Consider the following 21,938-nt stretch of genomic DNA (forward strand, 5'->3'; position numbering starts at 1 on the left):
AGGCCCAACTCCAGCGGCCTGCAAGGGAGAACCGATGCTTTTCTCACACCTTCACCCGTACCTGTGGTAGTTTTGCGTTGCAAGGAAAAGTCAACCCTGCGAGCGAATCAATCACTGATGCTAAAGGTGGCCCTAAATTCCCTCATCCGGGCTTCGAGGTATTCAGTCAACTCCTTCCCGCTTGCCACGAGTTCTTCAGCAATCTGTTCCCGCTCCAGCGCGTACCTCTTCACTGAACGACTGTGTTTCCTGAATTCCTCATGTAGATTCGCCACAGCCGGGTCAACCAGCAGAACAGAAGAGTCAGGGCTTTGCCCAACATTATACGGCGTCGCAGTAAAAGCATTTTTACAGAGCGGTGGGCGTCCCCGCTTCTTGCGATCGGGCTGCAGGGTCCCATTCCCCTGGTTATCCACCAAATTACCGTCTGAATCCGTGCCTGATAACTGGACTGCTATTTCGTGAAGACGGTCGAAGCCCTCTTCTATCTTACAATCCAAAACCCTCAATCGTCTCAGGTACCGCCACGCATCCGAACGAGTGTGCTCCGTGCTCGCAACAAACAATTCGAGTTGGTTTAGTTCCATATATATATATATATATATATTTATTTATTTATTTATTTCGTGAGTGAGTGAGAAAACGCCGGAGTGTAACAACGCTTATCGGTGTGATGATTGTGCTCGTGACAATACAGTTAGTTTAATCCAGCAAAGCGCAATCTGGGTATAATCCGTCCCACCCGCCCGCATACGCGGCCGCCGCCCAGTGGGGAACTTGTGGGTCCGAAACCTCTTCGTTTCCTTGTCGTTGTTGGATGTAATTGATGTGGTGCATAGTGAAATTGCAAAAGGGGAAGGAATGGCAAAGCAGTTGGTTATGTAACTGAAGTGAACACATGTGGTATAAACGACATGTACAAGCGAGCCCACAGTCTCTCGATGAGCCCACTTAGGGATAATTGGAAACATTCCAGATGCCCAACTCCTCTGTGGAACAACACTCGAGTAACAAAAGGGAAGAGAAACTGATGGATTCCTCAGACAAACAACGCGAAAGGAAGTAACAACAACACAGTGCGGTAATGATAATGGTTGAGTAAAAGCAGCTTAAAAATCGGGCGCCTCACAGGTGCCTCACGCACGCGAAACATCGTATTATACCAAAGGATTTGCAATAACCCCCCCCCATAAAACCAGTGTCGCCTTAACATGCTGGGGGTAACGGAACACTGTGTTTGTACAACCGGGCCCCCTCTCACTACCGCCTATCCATTAAATGGCATTTTTAATTCTATTGAACTACGACGTATGCTTTCCACATTTCTGCTTTACTCTTTTTTTAAATACCCGCCCCCTCAATTGTTTATTAGTAGTGTAGACATGCCCCCCCCCCTCCCTTCCTGGTCCCGAACGGCCGAATTAACCCTTTCCCTCAATAGTAAACACCACCCCCTTCACCCGCATAACATGTAAGGCCCCCTCACCGAAAGCACCGATCGTCAGATTTGTTATTTAAAATATTTAAAAGCCCTTCTTCACATCATTCCCCGAGACCCCCCTCCACAAAGAGTAAAGATGCCAACACACACACACACAGGGCCATGCAGAAGGTAAGAAAAAAGGGGGAGAAGTGTGTCCATATGGACGGACCATCGACCGCGTGTTCTGCTGCCAACGTAGCGAAGGGACAAGAAGAGAGCAAGGAGTGTGATCAGTCGAAAACGTATTTACTCTCGACAAACACGACGACGTTCAGCTGGATCTCCCGTCCCACTGCCATTGTGGCGAAGGGAGTCGTTCACTCCTTAACTTGTACACGCCAATGGTATCATTTCCAGCGTATACAAGCCCCATATCTTGCGGGCTCCAGCGACGCACCTCTCTGCGAACGGTGTAGTCCTTCACAAGTTTATAGTGAGTGTAGAGGAGTTCGTGAAAACGCCAGTCACCTGTCGAAGCTACATCACCAATGTAAATGACGACCTTGCCACCTGCTTGTGTGAAGTACTCCAAAGCTTCGAACGCCATGGAGCTCTGCTCCTCCTTGGGAGAGCCGAATGGGGGCCAAGAGAGTAGTAGCACACTTGTAGGACACTGCAATGAGAGCAGAGCAACGGGTCCCCCGAGCGACACACACACACTGTAAGGACAATTCAGTGCAACCTCGTCAAAGGCGTATATGGGAAGCTTTTTCTTGGGGTAAAAGCACGCATGCACACCCTCAAACGAAGAGATGCCCAAAGCAGGATCTGGATCCCTTGGCGCCGCCGGTACGCCATTGGCAACACGGTTAAAAATGTGTTCCACGTACCCAACGCCACTTCCCACACTCACAATACAACTCATCTCAGGAAGAGCCCTGTACGCAGCATCCAATGCATCCTTCACGTGTTTGGGAGATACGAGACTCCAAGCGAATGCCGTTGATGCAATACGGTGTGCCTCGTACGTCAGTGGCACCTTCAAAATGTCCGGCAGTTCCCTACGACACCGATCAATTTCATCTTTAAAGATTTGGTAATCATCACCAGAGGCGTCAAAGATGGCATCGACCAAGTACGCTATGTGTGGAAAGTAACACATAAGAGAACATCGGGGGCAATTACGATAGTAATACATCTCTCCTACCCTTCCCTGCGTGTTTTCATCTATGCCATCGAACCCGCAAACGTCGCAACTCCAGAGTTCTTCTTCCTCCTGCAACCGTGCCTTCTCCCGCAGACGCTCTAACTCCTCACGACTTGTTCCTTTTCGCTCCACTAATGGCGTTTTTTCTCCACTGTGAGGCAGAAAACAAATGCGGCCAAACGGACAGAAACCGTATTCCTCGAACACCGGGCACACGACGAGCCGCTCCGGGGGTGGGGCCAGTTGTGGAACCTCTGGTGGAAGTCCCCCCGTTTCAGCGTAGAAAGGGGATGGTCGGGCTAACATTACGTGTTTTGATGCCCTCCGCTGGTTTGCATATACCGAAGCAGTGTGGCAGGTGAGCTTACACATAGAACACGAACACAAAGCACCCTCTACGCTGTGCATTGACATATCCCTCTAAGAATGCAGGTAAAAAGACTAAGTGAGGGGGAAAGAGAGGAGGATACACAAAATCAAGCTGAGTTCACACCGCAGCCGGTACAATCCCGGCACGCTTGGTAAAGAAAAAAAGAGCGTAGGGAAGAGGCTCAGTGGAGACACGTTATATATAGCATTAAGACACGCTCAAAAAAAGACGACCTGCACCCTAAACACCTCAACAGTGGAAGGAACGCACGTAACATTACTATTCATCACTCCTTTCCTTAGACCCTCTAGCCCATGAGAAAGATTGTGCAGGGAAGAGTTTTACTAAGGTTGAACTTATTCTCTCGTCCTTTCCCACCTATATACCCTCATTAACATGTGTGTGAGAACTTGGCAAAAGTGCCCTGGCTTAGTTTCAGTGAAACACAGATGTATCGGTGGAACGCTGACAAATGACGGACTTCGTACTGAGCAATATTCTCACGCCCCCGGGCCTGTTCGTTACTTTTTCTTATGTCTTTACGATGCTCTTCTAGCCCATCAACAGCGACTTGACCAGTATTGGTTGAACCCCTTGTACCAGTTAAATGTGCATTCGTTCCCCTTTGTCTACCTTTATATTGTTCACTTCAATACAAAAATCATCTTCTCGTTCTCCTTTAAAGCGAATAAGAACTTTTTCCCCCTCCGCTTAACCACTGGCAAAAACTGCAGAAAAACCAAGAGCACTTGCCGCCAACCACCCACACCGAACATCGACGACCGCAGCTCACTTTAGCATCTAAAAGTCATCGCTGAAGCTCTGGTGCTGGCCACCTTGTTGGTTATCATTACGTCCCCTGCCTGAGTTACGATCACCACCAAAATCCCTTCCCCCTCGGCCGCCACCGAAGCCGCGACCGCGTCCTGCTCCCTCTGGTGGCCTCGGCCCTGACGGAAGCTTGGCTCCTCCAGGAGAAGTAACATTCTCGGCACGCGTGCGGCCATCCTGCGAAGCAACCTCGAACTCAACTTCCTGTCCGACAGTTAGTGCACGAAAGCCCCCCGTTTCCGTTTGAAGAGCTGAGAAATGCACAAAGTGTTGCTTCTTGTCTGCGTCGTCTTCAATGAAACCAAAACCACGTCCAGACATCCACGATATCACCTTACCCTTGTTGAGAAAGAGGGTGCATGGAGCCATGCGCTTAACTATGGAAGCGCGAATCATCTGTAAGGTGTTACTTAATAGTTCTTACGTGTGCGTGTATGTGGGTGATGGTGACCTATCGGTCTTCTCTTTTCCTACTAACTTGGAAGGATGAAACGATCCACGTGGACAAACTGACGTACCCTAAGGAGAAATAGCATTGAAAGACAGAAGGAGAAGTGGTACATTAGGAATAAGCCGTCAAACCAACACGTGGGCTCATGAAAGAGGTAGACAAGACACTTTGGTCGACATTACACACTGAGAAACAACTCATTAAAAATAACAAAAACGTAGCGCGCCTCGCATAATCATGCTCAAGCGGCCGTGAGTGTGAGCACGAGTTTTTGTGACCATAAGGATCCTCTTCCATCAAAAATCAACTGGGACCCCACTGAAAGGGTCCGGAAAACTGTCGTCGATAACATGCAGTCTGTCTTGGATTCCTTGGTAAAGGTACTTTTGCAAACGCTCTTGCTCTCCCCTGTACTTCAACCACTTTGATCTGCTCATGCATCGGTGAGAAGTGTCAGAGCACAAGCTACTGCGCACTCTGATTTGTTGGGCCCAGATTTCGGGCCCGAAACTAAGTGGTGTATCCGAACGGTTGAACTTCTCACGTTGCAGCGTGAAGAAAACCACTTCCCCCAATAAAACCACCGGCACCCATTCACTCTTGGAATTCACCGCAGTGGATAACCGGACCCTCCGATTTCCATCCAACGCAACGATGTCATCAACAGAAAAGAAAATCGCATCCGTTGGTTCAAGGGTGGTTACAGTGTCACCTACACGACGGATAACACGTGCAGACGAAAGGTTGTGCTTGATTACACCGAGTCCCTTGTCAGCGCTAAATTTGGTTATTATCCCTTCAACTACGGCACCCTTCATGTGCAAGCAGGAGAAAAACTCTGCACACATCAGATGGAATTTTTTTATTGGTCGGAAGAAGGAAATGTAAATCCTTTTTGCGTTCAACTTAACTGCAATCGCACAGTGTAAAGCACAAGCACTTCAAACGACCCCAGCCGACCGTAAGACAACTTCTGTTACAGAACTCAGCCGCAACAAAATGGGATAAATCCATCACGGGATAGTATCAGGATGTTCGCCCCTCGTTAGACGTATTAGCCTCTCCTTGGCACGCAGGACATCGGCTGAATATCCCATCTCCTTTGCTCTGGCCACCGTGTCCCACGCAACCTTGATTACCTCGTTGTTCCTGTCACCATGGGCACCCGAACCACGGACAGGACACGGTTTAGGCGCCCTGTCCTCCTCACTTCCTTGCCTTCGAACACAATAGAAGGCACCTTCAGCATCAAAAGTAGAGCGGTTCACATCCTCATGGACCCGGAGTGACCGCCGAAGTCGGCGGTAAACGTTTGGTTTGGGAAACAAAGAATCAGAACCGCCGACCGACTTTCGAACATTCAAAATTTCTGGAGACGGGACTTCTTCGCTATCCCCTTCCCCCGTGTCACCTCGCAGTTTCGGAGGAGTCGTAAATGTGCGATCGTCATCGTCGGGAAAATATTTTGCGGTCCAGTCCACGAGAGAAGGGTCAAGTGTTTCCTTATTTTCCAGGGCGCGCTGCCGCAGAAACGGGAACGCAGAGTACGAAGAGGTTCGTTCCTCTTTGTGTGTCAAGTCCATCATCGCCGGTGTGTTTTCCAGATTTGCCCACTCACCCTGGAGACGCCGTTTCTGGGCGGCATCTTCCTGTGACGCGACATTAACCCCGCAACGCTCCCCACATTCGCCGGTGTGCCTATCTTCTTCATGAAGCGTCGCCGCGCGCTCGGAGCACACTGTCTCTTGGCACCATCTGGATTTTTTGCTCCCTTTATCTGACTCCTTCAAAGCGGTCATGATGTGAGTTCGCAGATGTTTGGGTGAGGAAAATGCTGCAGCAGCAACAAACGAACGATACTCTGCATCCATCTGTTCACAGAGACGCATATACTTTCTGGCGTTGCGGGTTTCAAGCATGGCAGCCCCAGTGGTATCTTTAAGATAGTCTTGAAGCAAAGAGGACAACTTTTCCCGCATCGCCCTATCCTTAATATTTTGCCAATTCTCCTTTCGGCCATATAGTCGCTCGGCATCATCCATGTACGTCCGCCTCCGGTCCTGCAACCACGGGACGGTTGGAAGGGGTCGTAGCTTAGAAAACCGCATGTCTCGGTGGAAATTCCCCTTCTCTCGCACTGTCTGGGGATTAGAAGACCGGCGCTTGTATGGCCGCTTGGCATCTACTTTCCAGTGCCGCTGCGTGTGGACAAAGGCAGGCTGCCACCTAGGGATGGTTTTAACACATTGCCGTATCATCTAGAGCGAGGCGACATGAAAAAGAAAGATGAAGGAAAGACGTAGCCCGAAGTAGCGAGGCGCTCAAGTAAATGCATGTGAATCCGGCTGCCACCGATCAGTGGGAAGGGGGACCTACGTCTTCAGCAATACTTGCCGAAAAGAAAGAGAATAAATACCCACACGTTGCTTTCTTAGCAGTTAATTTCATTTACGACAACCAACCAACGGGAAATACGTCCAAGGGTTGACTCGGCTGTTTTCCGCACTAACTTCCGGGGCGTTTCATCAAGATATAGACGTCGCTATTATAATGAACGTCTTTAAGACTCTGGGGTTTTCCGACAATCTGCGTTAGCAGTCCGCCGCAACTGATATGAACCGTCACGTCCAAGCTACTTTCGTTAACTTCCATGCTGTACACGCGGCCGTGCATGGCATAATCACAATCGTCTAGGCGCGTGGAGCGATGGTATACACTCTGGTCGTAGTGCTTAGAGCCTGCTTGTTCAGACAGCTCGATGGAATCTGTCAAAATTATGGTCAACCGGTCGCCGGAGTGAAGTGGAAATTCTCCCGTGTTAACGTCGGATGTAATAATAAGACCTCCTCCCTCACCTGTACACCGAACTCGTGACACTCGGGAGTAAACCGTACCCTCCTCGTTCACAGCTGCCACCGTGAAGGTGTCTTCCAATATTACTTTCGAGGAAGCCATCACACTTTGCAACACAAGGGGCACATGTTATACATAAGCGAAGATGAAAAAGAAAGTATGAGGGAATATAGGGGGTCAGCTTCGCCAACACCCATGGTGCCACGTTGATCATTTACAGTGGTTTGTGGAAGGCAGAGAGGGTTGTCCAAACACGCTGTATACGCCAACTCTACATTACAAAAGGAGAAGAACGACAGTAAATGCAAAGGTGACAAAAGTTTCAGCGAAAAATCTCTGGGGTCATCTTATACACAACATCAGAGAGAATGAAGTTTCCTTCCATATCCATCTCCGACCGCATCTCCTCAACAAAGGCGTTCATTTCATCCGTACTCAAGCGCTCACCCTGCGTTGTTAAAATGTAGCGAAGGTCATGCTGAGACATGTATCCCTTGCGTTCAGGGTCTATCCCCTTAAAAGCTTCTTTCAGATCACGCATCGTCCTCATATTTTCAAAAGCCATCTTCATCGCGCAGCAGAAGCCGTCAAACGACACTGACCCACGACCCTCGTAGTCTGCTTCAGCCTTCAAAGATTCAATGTCCGCTTCAAGTGGTGTACCACCACAGATTCTAACTAGAGATATGAGATCACTCAAAGGTATACGCCCAATCTTGTCATGATCGAAGGCATCAAAACGACGCTTCAAATACTCACGCGTCAAATCGTCAAATGCGCTGGACATCCTTCTACAAATAGCAAACTTGAGTCCTAGCCTAAAAGAAACATGGAGTAGCTATAACGAAAGCAGTGCGGGAGGCATCACTGTAACGAAAATCAGCAAATCCGAACTAGTAGAAAGTAATCATAGACCGCGCAAATCACGGATATGATCATTCGACCCAACTGCGCAGCCCGCTTCACCCCACTCCCCCCTCCCCACCTTGAATCGAACCCGACCAACATAGATGCGTACGGCGACACACCCTCTTCCATTTTCTTCACTGAAGAAATATAAACGCACATATTTCCATTTAAGCCAAAGCCATTTCAGAATCGGAGCACTAAGAATTTCGGATGATTCAAGTGTGTTGTTGAGTCCACGCGCACCCTTTCACTACACAAAGCTTCCAAATCTGATCGGTGCACATGTCGACCAGGCAAGTGTAACCCTTTTCCCCCACGAGCCCGGTGTCTGGAAAAGTTTTTAAAAAAATAAACAAATAAGCAGAAGCTATAACTTCCCTTCCCCCCCCCAATCAATCAAAATAATGATCGTTTCAAGATATAATGCCTTACATCGGCCTAGTCAAAATAAATCAACGACAGCTATCATGCTTGCACGGTCACGATTGCGAACCAGTGATGGCACAAAAGAAAACAAGTCGCACATTTAGAAAATAAATAATAAAACACCGCACAAGTGTTTGGACAAACTCACAACAGTAAATGTTTCCCTCACCCCCTCCCCTTGTGTCTCACCCAGACTGCCGAATGTATACCTTTTTTTTACCGGTTGCAATCCAGGGCCTTTGTGAGCGGTGCTATATCCCTCACAGCTCGTACCACCAAGTGGGGAGAAGAGCATCAGTAGAGCCTCCTGGACAGGAAAACATTTGTGCCCAACTATAACACATTTTTCAGCGTCGTATCATAAAGGAAAAAAAGAGCACCAGTGAGCTTCAGTAAATCAAAGTGGATCATACAAATAATATTTATAAGAACCCCTACAACACCGAGGTACGTCATGAGTCTGTGCGGTTGATTCATCACAGCGAATCTTAAACAACCCTTGGATGCTTCTTTTTTTTTTTAAATGAAGTACTGAAAAATGCACAACAATTGAGTTATGTGAAAATGAAGGGACCCTGTCTCTTTCATTCACCGGAACAGGAGATGTCACTAGACACTACCACAGCTCCATTATCTATCATTGAGCTCAACTCTTGCAGTATCCATGGCAGGAAATCCACAACTTTGCCGTACTGCTCCATATAAACCCTATTAACAAGTTGTATCGAAGTTGCGATCTCCACCCAAGGTGCCTTCTCGTCAGCGATGGATTTGATTGTACCAATCTCGGCAACATTGAGGTAGGACTCCATCAAATACCGGTCAATTGCGTCGAAGAAGAGGCGAATACCTACGGCTCCACCGACAACCTTACGCATCCACAGCAAGGCTATACCTTCATTTGGTTCTTCTGTATAAACAAACTTGTCTATCACAGCCAATAGTGTTGAACCGCCCAGCACCGCATTAAGCATTTCCAGCTCTACATCATCTTTCAGATGACCCACTTGGGAAACCATGCACGAGAATATATCTACAGCTATAGCACATCCGTCTGCGGTTGCATTGCAGGTCAACTCCGAGATTTTATACTCGGATGGGGGAGAAATTCTGCTTGAAGTCACCTGAAGCAAATATAGTCCCTCCTCATTCATAAGCTCCCCGCTATATCTGAGCTGGACAAATCCTACGGCATAAGGAGCCAAAAATGGTAAAAACGTAAAACTCAACCTCATTCCCTCAGGACACCCTCTAGCAATTTCATCCTCGGAGTCTGCCCAATAAGGCACGCCCCTCGGGTTGTTGATCATATGTGTGGTATGCACTGTCTCTAGCAAAGAAGAAAATGCCTTCGCGACATCAGAGAGGCACTTTCCGGCTCCAGAGCAGCCGATCGCTTTAACCATCTCAAAATAGAAACAATCATCAAAGGGGTCTCCAAATTCCTCAGTAATATCATTAATGAAATTCGGCATATGCTGGAAAATGCTTTTCACAATATCGGAGACGTTGCTGAAAAATGAAGGAACGTCCACGTATACTTCCTCAACAATGCATTGGTTAATATGGGCGGCAATCATCAGTACCGCGGAACCAACGCCGGGGGTGATACTTAACACGGATGATATAACGTACCCAAAATTCTTCCTATCTTCTATGAAGCGTCTCTCTCGAAGCAGCAACCGAAGCTGCCTCTCAATAAAATGGTTGAGCTCAGTTCCCCCACGTACCTCACTAGCTGCCAGAGTGGCTGAGAGCATGTCCGATATCCTGTAATAAGCACCCTCCTCCCATCTCATTAGTTGCTTCTGAAAACCTGGGTTAGGACTCACAATCGGCCGGCTTTTTCTCATGATAGAGACAGACTCATCCTTGGAATACCTTCCTCGCTTCATCATGTAAGCTGCCACCACAGCAGCTGAGCGACTAACTCCCATCAGGCAGTGCACTACGACTGTGTGCTGGCGGGCCAATTCAACCTCTGTATCCCTTCTGTGCATCATAACCAGCTCAATAAGCGCACACATTTCAGGGAAATGTCTACTTATGTCGTACGTTGGGCAGTCTTCAGCAGGAACAGACCGGATGAAAACCTTGCGTTGCAGAGGGTCTTCCGGCACGCTTGTCGAGGCATATTCTTCCAAAAGGGATGCAAACACGTTAAAAGAACATATTTTCTTGTAAACATATCGTTGGTCCTCCGCCAAATACTCATAAATCCGATAGGGCGCCACGTGTTCTCCACCGTTCAGCGTTAAAATAAGAGAAATACTTTCCTCTATTGACCTAGCCCGGTTACATACCCTTTCCTCAGAAGTAAGGTAGAGACCCGGTAATATTTCGCTTAACTCGGCATAAGGATTAGCGCTATCAGTTACCTCTAGCGAATCCTTTGGGAGTAACTTCCTTGGAACGGTCCAGTCGATCTTTTCAAGGGCCATATCTCATCCTAGATAAAAAATGTCGCGCACAACAATAAATGAGATATGAAAAGGGGAAAACAAATCAAAGTGCACCACTATAACCAAAATAATTTTAAAAGGGGAACACACATTTCTCCAAAGTGGCGAAGCGGGGGGAAGTCTTTTTTCTTTTTAATGAAAAGATGGCCCTCGGGCGAGCACCGCCGTCCACCGTTGTCCAAATAAAGCTAAAAACAGCTTTAAGGCGGCACTAGATACTTTGTCACCCAATGCCACGTCCATATGTACTACTGATGATTGTCGCATTTTATCCAGCCAAGAACATCCTTGGCTACATTCGATACGACACGCTGCTCTTCGGTGTGTCTGGCTGCTCGCGCGCCAAACCTCTCCATTGACTTTCGGCGCTCATGAAAGGCCACCTTTTTTAATAGGTGTCGCGCCTCCAGTTGGTCAGATGAATACGTTGTTGAAGCAATTCCTCTGGAAGCCAATGTTCGACTTCTCCTAACAGGTCGCGGTGGAGACTTTGTGATAATGTTGACTGTGAAATCGGGGTCACCTCGTTCCTGAAGCAGAGTCGCCAAAGCAGCTGAGTGAGCGCTCCTAACGTATTCTGTAGCTTCGCTGTCAAGATTCCTCCCAATGTTATCAAGCCCGTAGGGATCCTTTATCGCAAATTCAAAAAATGGTGGTCTACCCGTCTCCGTTCCGGGAGACTTCTCCCAACGCATCGTCTTCTTTAGAAGGTTGATATTTGTCGTACAAACAACATTTTTCCCATAGTCAAAAACAGCGCCATAGTACTCAAAAAAAGCAGCTGTCAGAAACCCCAGTTCTGCTAAATCACAGTCCTCACCATCGTGAAGCGGCCGATAATCCGGAAAGGGCGGAAGAAGTTGTGGTTCATCCGCGGATCGAAGCGTTGACACTTTTGGAATAACCCCCACTTTGATCAAGAAGTGAGCACACATGACGGTCAGGGCGTAACTCGCCAGAAGACCATCGATAGAATTTATAACTCCGCTCGATCTTCCCCATCTCTTAATCAAAAGTAGTAGATGCCTTGAAAAAACATACTTAGAGAGCGCATCGCTCAACAAATACGAATTCCGCAATCCGACAGAAGAAAAACAAAAATCGAAGGAAAGTCGGTAGAGCTCCGGTCCATTCCGAGGATCCACTGGAAGACGCAAAGGGATGTCAACACCTTCATGCCGTTTCACCTCCGTTAACGCAGCAACAAGTGCCGAACTCGAACTGAATTCAACCGTTGAGAACTGCTGATTGTTACTCCACTCTGTGTTCACCGCCCCAAAATTTTCTTCCATCCTCGATTTAAACGAAGTGCATTCATTGTTATTCATTTGTCGTGTAAACTGAAAAATACCGCACGTGGATAGGTGGTGAAGAGGTGTTCCTGGTAAGGACTTGCTAACCCTATCCACCTTTATCACTGGAACACGAGCCTTTGGCAGCGCGCTACTTTTCAAACCCAGACGTCTCATTTCCCTCGACAAACGTGAAACAATTTCACCTGCCTCAGCGACGCCGGGTTCAACATCTGCTACCCCGACGAAATCAGCATCGCCTCCAACTTCTAGTAAACCCATAACCACAATGCCTCCAAACGCAAAGACGCTCGCATCGTAGCCTGTCGACTGAACAAGCGTTTCTAATTGCTGCCTTGCCGTACTACATTCATCAAACGCAGATCTTCCAGTGTCCGAGGCCAATGCCATCCTTACAACAGACTTCCCCAACCCCTCCCACTGGCTGTCGCTTTTAGGTGGAAGGGATGACTTCCAGGGCAACGTGATGCATCTCTTCACTCCCGTATTCCCTGACCGAAAAGCTGAAAACTTTCTCATTTTATCCTATTTATACGCCCCGAAAAAAAAAAAAGAGGAAGAAACGTTTTCCCTCCACATAAAATGAGTATAACTGAGTTTTCACAAATATATCAAAAGGTAGCCACGCAGAACAAAACAATGTTTGTATGAAAAATAGGCATTTTTGACCTTTTGCATTGCATTAACAGTAGAGAGGAATTTAACATCTATCCAGCGGTCTTCAGTTTTCCGATATTTGTTCAATGTGCCGAACAAGCTGTCCATACCCTCCACCGTACATAGCAGTCAGTGGTTGAGAAAAAGTTAGTGGACAAAAAATACCTGAGGCAACTGTAGTGTAAAAGTTGCTAGCAGTCCCCTCTCGCGTTTCACTGGAAAAGATTTTTTCCAGAAAATCACGTCTTCTCGCTGCTAAAAACGAAGAGTTCACAACTGTTGTTACGTTTTCTGAGGTGACATCATGCAAACCGATAGTTTCCATCAAAGAAAACTGTATGAAGTCTGTGTTAACCTTTGCCTCAATGGATGAATGCGCTGCCATTACTCTTTTAGCAGGTTCAACAGAAATGGGGTGCTCCATTTGCTCCTTCAAATCTGAGGTCTGATGTGAGGCTGGCAAAACACCAAAGTGCCCACCAGCCTTAATATAATCCACAAAGGGTGCCGCACCATCCTCAAGGAAAGATATCAGCTGCGAGACGTAAAACCGCCTTTTAGATGATGTGGCCCCTCTCTCCCCTATTGATAGGTTCTCCACTTTGCAGTTCTCCAAAATGAATCTCCTAAGCCTCCGGCAGAAGCCACTCCGCCACCGCATTCGGATCAAGTAACCTCCTACCACAGCTTTAAACTTTTCAAAAAAAATACCCACATCTTCTTCCGTTAGAATTTCTTCGACATCATTTCCCGAGGAACCAAAACCACTGTGGAGATCGCAGCCATCGCATTTAGGCAAACTGCTCCGATGTTGTGCCCCATTGCACCCGGTCGCCGTTACTGAGACTTCGTTGCTGAAATCAACATCTTCTGAGAAGTCAGCATCGCGACACAAGGTTAACGACTCGCTTCGAATGACGCGATCCATGTCCCTCTCCCTCACCTCTGTAACGCCATCAGCCGAAGATTTTGCATCACAGGCGTGAAATCCAATCTGTTTATAAAACAATCCAGCAAGCATACCCTGAATACGAAGTTATAGCACCGTACCGTGTGCAAACCACTCGCTTAAATATTAATAACTTGGTTGTCTCAAAGGTTAGGAAATACAAGGCAACCAAAAAAGGGATGGTTATGCAAAGGGGATGGCAAGTTAGTTTGCAACGCGCCAACTTTGACATAGAGGTGAGAACAGATGAATATCACCGCAGGAACATGTGGACACACGCCCATCCTTGCCTATGTTGCAGAAATGCCCAGTAACCCGGAAGCTCGAGGGGGCAAAAAACTATCGATTGCACCGCCGAATATATAATCCGTATCGCATCTATACCACTTCCGCAAGACAAAGGGCCACCTTCACCACAAACCTTTTAAAAAAATATACACCGTCGTCCAACCAACACAAGACAAAAGCGCCACACACCTCCCAAGCTCCGGCGTTGGTACTCAATTGCGCAAGTTCGTCGCGAAAACGGAACTGAAAGACCTGCGCTAAACTACAAACACGAACGGGTAATGGAAAAGAACCACTGATCGACGTTTCGTGGCGGCTCCGCCTCCTCACCACCCCTCTCTGTTTTTCCTCCTCCATTCAATAGAGGCACTCCACCTCAACAAAATATACGAAAAAGAAAAAGGTGCAATCAGAGAGTTTGGTTGAAACGTGCTGCTCACGTATCACCCTCCGAAGCGAAAGCATGTCCAGTAGAACTAACATGGACAGGCATTCACACATACTCCACTAAAAATAGAAGTCAGAGGGGGCAGTTGCCCACGCACGACGGCCACCACCCACCACAGCAGCGGTAAACAGGGAGACTCTACGAAGGGCAAATACAGTGCCACATCACCGCCCCCATGGGTGTTCCCCCCGCCCCTGACGAGACGGAAACATCATTTCTGTGACGCCGCCAACCGGCTCGCATAGAAAGGAACAGAGGAACAAGGCCCTCCTTCGAGCATTGGCACAGCGGTGACACCTGACATCAGACAACCAGAGCAACCAGGTGCGGCAACAGTCGAGCACCACAGGAAGGTGCCTACTTTAAGCACTGCCTAATGCCAGCGAAAGTGCACACTTTTATGCTCTGTTGACGGGGTTATCTTGCCCCTCAGCGGGGATACCAAGCAGAACCCAGTTCCCGCTCCCATCATCGGAGCTTAACGAAACGGAGGGACACCTCTCAGGCGGAAACGTGTGATCCTCCCGGCAATGCTCTGCGAGGGCGCGCTGGACCTTTCCGTCACGCAGGAGGTGATCGCAAAGATTATGGGAACCGCGCCATTCACCTCCTATGGTTGCAAACACACGGGGCTTGCCCATTTTAGAGATAAAAGCACCAGGGCGTCAACACACGTTCGTTTTGGAGTGGTGTAGCTACGAGTCTGAGAACAAACACAGATTTGGGAAGCGTCACTGTTGCAATGGTGCCTGAAAGTAGTGAACAGCATGCTGTGACATATTTCCCTTTCCCCGACAACTCTAACGTGAGCACGGGAAGGTCGGAGTTACTGGGAGAAATAAAGGTCCACGGCTATTTTGAGCGGATTCGAATTGTCGCCCTGCTGCCGGAACTCGCGCGCCCCAAAGGAAGAGAGTGAGAGAAGCTGATATTAAATTTGGCAACTGGAGAAGAGTTTAATGGTCACCGGCAGTGAAGACCTAATGTGACACACAACACTGGGAGACAGGCTGTTTCACACAAACGTTACCTATTTCTGGCGTTGTGAGGTGATCGTTCAGAATGTGGTGCGGAACCGTAACAGCTACCACAGTTGGATCACCTCCAATGTAGCAGTGGGGCGCGATATGAAAAGGATAATGTACTTCAAAACTCCACAACCTTTTACTTCCTCAGAAAAGGGGGCTGGTTGGCCCAAATTACTGAAAGGAACGCGCAATTAAGCCCCGTAAATAGGGGAAAGGTGGAGTGGACGGCACTTGAAGACTCCAACGAGGGCATTACATCTGTTGTTCGCCCGTTGACATCAAATACAATCCCTAATAGGGGCGACATGCTGCCACAACAATGGGTGCCGGAACAGAGAGTCCGTGAAAGTAAGGCAAATCAACGCAGGAGCCTAGCGAAAAGACTAGCCTTCATTAGGTTGGGAAAAAATGTTTTGAACCCTAGCGATGCCGGCCACATCAACGTGGTGTCAGGGTCCAGTACCCCGTATCATCGGGGGAAGCCAAGAGCTAGCAGCGTTCCTCTCATGGGGAACACTGCTGTGCTCCGGCTACGGCATCATACAGCACAGGGATCAGCAGCGTCTTGCTGGGACACCGTTTTTCATTTGTCGGTCCCTGGGCACGTGGCTAGCGTGCCATCAGCAGTATCATCCGCACTAAGATGCTGCTGTCCGGTGATGATGTTTCGAATGATGTATTTTTAGGGTGTCGAGGGGGAATGCTGCCAAATCATCCGTCACTGAAGGGCGAAACTGGATTTGACCGAGGGTGAGTCCACCGCCTGCTCGTCATCTATCATCGCTCAGGCAAGAAGTGAGTGCACGGTGACGAAAAAATGATAGACACAAGTTGTATGTAGATACGTATACGTAGCATTCTACAAAGAATCCAACAATTCCACCAACGAATGTTGCCATCACTGAATACTGTCCGTTTAAGCCCATTTTCAACGCGGTTACAATAAAGAGTCCCTCGGAGAGGCGTTTGTTGTACTAGAGAAAGGGGGGGATGAAACTTCTAACATAAAGTTAGCCTCCCTACGTAAAACTGGCAGGGCTTTGATGTCCAAACGGAGATTCCTGTTGTCTCACCGTAGATCCACAATCAGGCGCCTCGTTGAGGTAGAGAAGCTGAGCATGCACGCCCACTGGACCAGAATTGAGTCGAGTGGGAAAGGCTACAGCAGCATTCTCCCGCATGTAGCGTAGCAGATGCACTGCCAAACAAATATCATAGGATGTCCACAGGTGCGTGCAAGTGCGCCGTTAGGAACATCAACCACATCAAAATGCACAGCAATGCCGGTGTCAAAGTGAGCCCGCATCTAGCCCAGGCAGCGCCAAGGAAAATACCGATGGGTTTACGAAGCCGAAGCATATTTTATTTGGCAGCACGTTAGCCCAGGGGAAGTGACCTTCCGTTTCCTCAGCCGTGCCAAGAATTTTCGCCTCGGAGTAAGTCAGTTCCATCTTCTTTCCCGCTCGCCCATTAGGGCTGGTCGTGGCTTTAAGGTGGAAGATGCATCTGTTCTCATTATTAAGACTCTGTCTGAGTGGAGGCACGTGGCTCTAGCACTACTAGACACGAAATTGTTTGCACAGCAGTGCGTTCTGTAAGATTCAACAGCCAAGCAGTGAGTTCCATTTTCCTTCCTTGTGGAAAGAGGGGTTCATTATGGAATGTCCGGCCCATGTCATTGAGACATATTCTTCCGGACGCCTGGGGGGGGGGGGGGCTCATGATTCATTGTTGTCTTCACAATAACTATCCAATCATCAACGCTGAGGAGCATATATTCTTGACGAGTATGACCTAAACGCCGTTTTTTATCGGATGTAACGTTCCTACAAGACTAAGTGGTTTCGGGCAGAAGTGGACGGCCTACAATCTATAACGAAAGGCAAATGGTATTCCTTGACGAATGCATGGTACTAGGCAAACTACCAAAACCACTGAAATTACCTCGGTGAGTCCTGTTTTCACGGGTATGCAGTGACTTGGGAAAGATGACCCCCGTCAATGAAAGAGTAAAAGCAACCAAAGCGGTTGGGGGGTGGAGAAATATCCACAGCCGTACCGACACACAGTTTTGTGACCATTACTCACTATGAAATGATCGGGGCAGATCATTGGACAGGAGAATACCGGAGGCCTCTCTCCTGAGACAAAAAATTGGCCGGAACGGAAAATAAGATAAATATCCCCACAAAAAAAAAAAGCAGGCGCAACCACCTTTTGCTTCAGAAGCGAACGCCCATATCTGACTCTGCTCAATTCCCAGCGGTGTCGAAAGAAAAGCTTCAGCATAGGTACGCCTGATAAGAACGGCCTCAAGAATCAGCAGACGAGTTGCGTCTTGCTTAGCGGACTCCTCAGTGCGAGAATCGCACCTCAGGATGGTGGAAAAAAGAATCAATTGCTTTATTACCCCGAAGATTTCTGGAGAATCATACTCAGATCTCTCATCACCCCCTCCGCGGGATACTTACCAACTGAAGGGTGACATGGGAGTCAGATTGAGGGAGCACGTGGTGACCGGTGAGCCGGCGGAAGGCCAAGCAGAATTTGCAACCCTCATATTATTGGTCTCACGGGGGCCACACCTGCTAACTGTGGCAAGTTGTTCCATATGGCGCGGCGAAACATAACGACCAGCATAGCACTGGCGGCGGTTTTGTGGCTAAATCGAAAAGGGGGTTGATGCTCCTCTTCTGAGCCCCATGCCGTGGCGGCCGGCTTTCTGGGAGGTACTCCGGCATCAAAGGGGTCCTTTCAGTCAGTGAGGAAGCCGCAGCGCCGTCTTGGATAGCGTTCGTCGCGCGGTCCCAATTGTTCATCGGTCCGCAGCCTAGCAGGGCATTTTGGCCAACTCTCCTCCACACCCCTGATTCATTGTCCCGGAGCTTTACCATTCAGAAGTTGAAGGTACGTTTCGTCCCTACTAAAAGTGCAACCTGGTCCTGCTACGTGGTGGAATCTTGATGCGCTGAAGTGGAAAATGTGGAATCGGAGTGTAATTGCAACGGACCTCCCCCCCACATAAATGAGGAAAGAGATAACTTTGTTGGGAGAGGAGGCGGTGCACTTCCTCCTTGAAGTCAAGGAGTTCCACCTTCCTTCTCGCACCAGTACTTTCTTCGCGTGAACGGTGCGTGCCAACAGAAGCAGTCAGGCTGCTCCTAATGATGCCACCTCTCCGTGTTTGGTGCACCTAAAGAGGGTGAGGAATTCTTTGACTTTAGGCTCACCGATCTTGTCGCCACTAACGTTTAGGAGTATTCAAAAGATTGACGATGTGCATTGGGCCCCAAGATTGGCTTGGGGCTAGCGATGTCGCTTCTATCGCGGGATGTGTTCGACATTGAGGGCGGGCATGTAACCTCACAGTCCCCTCTATTTTAGGGAAGGCTGAGGAAAAAAAATGGGCGTTCTCTTTCCATAAGAAAAGCAAAGCAACTGCCGCCGTTTGGTGCAACCGAGGTGGACGCGATATGCCCGAGTTGCTTCATGTTTTTTCTGAGGTTAGCACCGCTGCCAAATGCGGTGCGTCCGCGTCGTTTGCCAAAGGTTCGTTGAGTTTGTGACCTTTTGTAGCGGCGTCGTCCCGCCGTTAGCATTGCTTGGATATCCTCTGCCGGGGAGTGGGTGCCAGAAGACTCACCCAACTGCATTATCCCTGAAAGGCGCCAGGGTGGGAGACGCCGACGCTGGGAACGCTGACACTTGGCTGTCGCGGGCCATTCCGCGCAATTGGGCGGCTTTCTGTGTAAACCTGCAGGCGCGAGGGGTTGGACTGGTGACGGTGGGCTTGTCGTATGGTTCTCCCAGCGTCGTTGTTAGACAGGTCCTGGGGTGGGGCTGTGGTGGTAACGAGTTGCGCCTGTATGGCTTTTGTCGCTCCTCAGTGCTTTGCCGGGTGTGGGGAGTGTCTGTCCCCCTTTCTGCCTTTACGCCGTGTTCCGTGGATGATTCCATTTTTTCGCTTTTGCGCTACCGTATATTTCGTGCGTGCGCGTCACGCTCCACCTGAGGTGCAGGCTGTGTGTACTGGCTTCGGCTTACCCTTCCCGGGTTTGGGCGTCTCACCTCCGCTTGGGAGTTGGGGGGTACGTCGGCTAGTTTTGGTTTTGCCGGTCCCACAAACAAGCGAACGGGGACGGCGTGTTTTGGCAGGTTTTCTACTTTTCCGATACTTATAGAAGTGTGCTGCTATCATATCTCCTCCATGTGATGGGAAAGCATGGGCGAACTACTGGCGATTGTTCAGTTCTACTTGTGACCGGGTGACAGTGGTAACCAAGCATTCATGTCGGAGCGACGGGGTGTCTGGTACTACACACCTCCTCAATGTTTTTTCCTTAAAAAAAGAATTGCATTGACCGGTTTGTGTTTCAGTTCTTGCTTCTGTGCCCGGAGGGGTTCAGGCCCATACCCCGAAGTCGCTGCCGTCTATCGCCTCTGCTGCTAATGTGCGTATTTATCCTTGCGCACGCTACGCAATGCGATGTATTTATTGCAAAGATTTCTAGCACAGCACAAAGCGCTTTACTAACGCGTGTGTTTCCCCCTAGGGGTTCTTTATTTTCCCGTCTAATTGTGCCGACCCACGTGTACTGCTGCTAAAAGTTATTTAACATGAGCGATATAGTTTTTGTTTTCCATTTTTTTTAAAAATATTTTTGCAGTACTGATGTTCGCTGATAGCCATTTAGGTGGATGTACATCAACAAAAAGAAATAGAGGTGATTACGAGACGTTGTGGGGCTCGCAGAGCCGAGCGCAAGTTCGCTTCGTAGAAGAGCTTGTCGAGTCGTACTTCCTTAGACCTTCTAGGATAGAATCTGAGCAGGCTAAGAGGAAAGGTCTTGGCTCTTGCAATTTGGATGAAGTTTCACCCTCGCTAGCGAAGCAGGTTGGTGCCGTTGTTCATCGCTATCAGTTGTTGAACAGCAAATACGTACCGTCTTCTTTCGCTCATTCTAATGTTCCTCTGCAGGCCCCGAAACGTCCATTCATAGCTGCCGTATTAGCCATTGTGGCACGAGCATGTGTGTTTGAGAATAGCGGTGTACACATCTCAGTGACCGCCTTCGATAGATGGTTTGAGGCGAATAGTTGCGGACGATTTTTAATATCAAAGGTTTGGTTAGACGCGAAGATGTATGTAGCAAGGTGCGTGGCTAGAAGAGACAGGATAGCACTTTTTGGTCAAGAAGTGATAGGATATCAATTTATTCATTCTGGAAGGCTGCGCTCTTTAGACGAGAGGATTTTTTGGATGATACATGTTAGCATTGGGTGCGGCGACTTATCGCTGCACGACCATGCTGTGGTCGAACATTTTAAGTGGCAAAACATTCCTGAGACAGACTCTTGGTTTAGGATATCAAAAGAATCTCATATATGGAGTATTTGGAGCACGACCGTATTTTCTTTGGATATTTTTTCCGATACATCGGCGGAAGATAAAACAAAAACTTCAGAGGCACTACTCGGTGAGGGAGTTAAACGCGGTATTCAACTTGTCGCGCTTGTAATTGGCTTTCTCCGTTCTGAACGCATTGATAAATGTGATCACTCTTATCGCACTATGCAGGTTCTTTTTTCGGGTACTGCTGGCGAGTTGGCCGCCGTAAGCGTATTTTTGGGAATGAAGAGAGCCGTCAAAATATACTTTTCAGGCAAACCGTTCAACAAAAAATACATTCTCAAGTCAACGGAGATTATGTCCAGGCTGTTCCAGCAGCTTGTTTTATATTATACGTTCTTAGTTCCCACTAACCGGCACTATTGTTTATTGGATGCTTGTGAGGCCCTGTGGCAAAACTCCCGCGGCAGAGGTTTACAGGAAGTTTCCAAGGAATCTGCGGTGTCGGTACGACGCGAAAATTCTTTTAATGTGTTTCAAGAGGATGTGTTCGTTGGTTGCCTAGAGGGAGCCTGTATTTACCGACCGTTCCGAGATCATACGCTGACCCCACCTATGTCACGTTGTAACTTAAATATAATTGGTTCCTCGAGTGGGTTGGAGTTATTTTTACGAAGCATTGAATTGCAACGCGGCATAAATAGCGAAAGTACGAGTCAATGTTGTGAAAACGTTTATAAGCGAAATCTGCTGGTTGAGGTATTTAGTACACGGACTGTGGACACATCCATTGAAGATATAAATCTGTGCACATCGTGGTGTCTTCTTAACCTTCCACCCGACACAGAAGATGAAACACATTTTGTGAATCAGTTTGTTAGAGACACGCCTGATTCTGTGTCGAAGAAGTTGGTTATTGACACTGTAGTTGCATTAACGGAAGAAGATGTAGCTTAGATAGTTACTCATTTGT

The 21,938-nt window shown here is 48.3% G+C and overlaps 12 protein-coding genes across 12 annotated transcripts, besides 3 other annotated features; 3 read left to right on the top strand and 9 right to left on the bottom strand.

Annotated features, from left to right (window-relative positions):
- Positions 1-107: 107 nt before the first annotated feature.
- Tb11.02.5750 (hypothetical protein, conserved) lies at positions 108-587 on the bottom strand (the record flags this gene model as incomplete). Its single annotated transcript, XM_823770.1, has 1 exon — positions 108-587. One exon carries the CDS (start codon positions 585-587, stop codon positions 108-110), a length of 480 nt encoding a protein of 159 aa, XP_828863.1.
- Positions 586-623: a microsatellite.
- A 1,131-nt stretch (positions 624-1,754) lies between these two features.
- Positions 1,755-3,044, bottom strand: Tb11.02.5760 (hypothetical protein, conserved; the record flags this gene model as incomplete). The annotated part of the gene is made up of 1 exon (XM_823771.1): positions 1,755-3,044. One exon carries the CDS (start codon positions 3,042-3,044, stop codon positions 1,755-1,757), a length of 1,290 nt encoding a protein of 429 aa, XP_828864.1.
- A 757-nt stretch (positions 3,045-3,801) lies between these two features.
- Tb11.02.5770 (mitochondrial RNA-binding protein) lies at positions 3,802-4,227 on the bottom strand (the record flags this gene model as incomplete). Its single annotated transcript, XM_823772.1, has 1 exon — positions 3,802-4,227. One exon carries the CDS (start codon positions 4,225-4,227, stop codon positions 3,802-3,804), a length of 426 nt encoding a protein of 141 aa, XP_828865.1.
- Positions 4,228-5,295: 1,068 nt separating this feature from the next.
- Positions 5,296-6,540, bottom strand: Tb11.02.5780 (hypothetical protein, conserved; the record flags this gene model as incomplete). Its single annotated transcript, XM_823773.1, has 1 exon — positions 5,296-6,540. The coding sequence occupies one exon, from the start codon at positions 6,538-6,540 to the stop codon at positions 5,296-5,298; it is 1,245 nt and encodes a 414-aa protein (XP_828866.1).
- A 247-nt stretch (positions 6,541-6,787) lies between these two features.
- On the bottom strand, positions 6,788-7,237 carry Tb11.02.5790 (RNA polymerase B subunit RPB8, putative; the record flags this gene model as incomplete). The annotated part of the gene is made up of 1 exon (XM_823774.1): positions 6,788-7,237. One exon carries the CDS (start codon positions 7,235-7,237, stop codon positions 6,788-6,790), a length of 450 nt encoding a protein of 149 aa, XP_828867.1.
- Positions 7,238-7,457: 220 nt separating this feature from the next.
- On the bottom strand, positions 7,458-7,922 carry Tb11.02.5800 (calmodulin, putative; the record flags this gene model as incomplete). Its single annotated transcript, XM_823775.1, has 1 exon — positions 7,458-7,922. One exon carries the CDS (start codon positions 7,920-7,922, stop codon positions 7,458-7,460), a length of 465 nt encoding a protein of 154 aa, XP_828868.1.
- Positions 7,923-9,054: 1,132 nt separating this feature from the next.
- On the bottom strand, positions 9,055-10,911 carry Tb11.02.5810 (dual specificity protein phosphatase, putative; the record flags this gene model as incomplete). The annotated part of the gene is made up of 1 exon (XM_823776.1): positions 9,055-10,911. The coding sequence occupies one exon, from the start codon at positions 10,909-10,911 to the stop codon at positions 9,055-9,057; it is 1,857 nt and encodes a 618-aa protein (XP_828869.1).
- Positions 10,912-11,180: 269 nt separating this feature from the next.
- Tb11.02.5820 (hypothetical protein, conserved) lies at positions 11,181-12,764 on the bottom strand (the record flags this gene model as incomplete). The annotated part of the gene is made up of 1 exon (XM_823777.1): positions 11,181-12,764. The coding sequence occupies one exon, from the start codon at positions 12,762-12,764 to the stop codon at positions 11,181-11,183; it is 1,584 nt and encodes a 527-aa protein (XP_828870.1).
- A 202-nt stretch (positions 12,765-12,966) lies between these two features.
- On the bottom strand, positions 12,967-13,923 carry Tb11.02.5830 (hypothetical protein, conserved; the record flags this gene model as incomplete). The annotated part of the gene is made up of 1 exon (XM_823778.1): positions 12,967-13,923. One exon carries the CDS (start codon positions 13,921-13,923, stop codon positions 12,967-12,969), a length of 957 nt encoding a protein of 318 aa, XP_828871.1.
- A 1,997-nt stretch (positions 13,924-15,920) lies between these two features.
- On the top strand, positions 15,921-16,301 carry Tb11.01.0560 (hypothetical protein; the record flags this gene model as incomplete). The annotated part of the gene is made up of 1 exon (XM_823779.1): positions 15,921-16,301. One exon carries the CDS (start codon positions 15,921-15,923, stop codon positions 16,299-16,301), a length of 381 nt encoding a protein of 126 aa, XP_828872.1.
- Positions 16,034-16,282: a repeat region.
- Positions 16,302-19,135: 2,834 nt separating the features above from the next.
- Tb11.01.0550 (hypothetical protein) lies at positions 19,136-19,627 on the top strand (the record flags this gene model as incomplete). The annotated part of the gene is made up of 1 exon (XM_823780.1): positions 19,136-19,627. One exon carries the CDS (start codon positions 19,136-19,138, stop codon positions 19,625-19,627), a length of 492 nt encoding a protein of 163 aa, XP_828873.1.
- Positions 19,628-20,257: 630 nt separating this feature from the next.
- Positions 20,258-20,278: a sequence feature (AT_rich).
- A 9-nt stretch (positions 20,279-20,287) lies between these two features.
- On the top strand, positions 20,288-21,922 carry Tb11.01.0540 (hypothetical protein, conserved; the record flags this gene model as incomplete). The annotated part of the gene is made up of 1 exon (XM_823781.1): positions 20,288-21,922. The coding sequence occupies one exon, from the start codon at positions 20,288-20,290 to the stop codon at positions 21,920-21,922; it is 1,635 nt and encodes a 544-aa protein (XP_828874.1).
- Between the last annotated feature and the right edge of the window lie 16 nt (positions 21,923-21,938).

The sequence above is a fragment of the Trypanosoma brucei genome (assembly GCF_000002445.2).
Source record: "Trypanosoma brucei brucei TREU927 chromosome 11 chr11_scaffold01 genomic scaffold, whole genome shotgun sequence".
NCBI classification, from domain to species: Eukaryota; Euglenozoa; class Kinetoplastea; order Trypanosomatida; family Trypanosomatidae; genus Trypanosoma; species Trypanosoma brucei.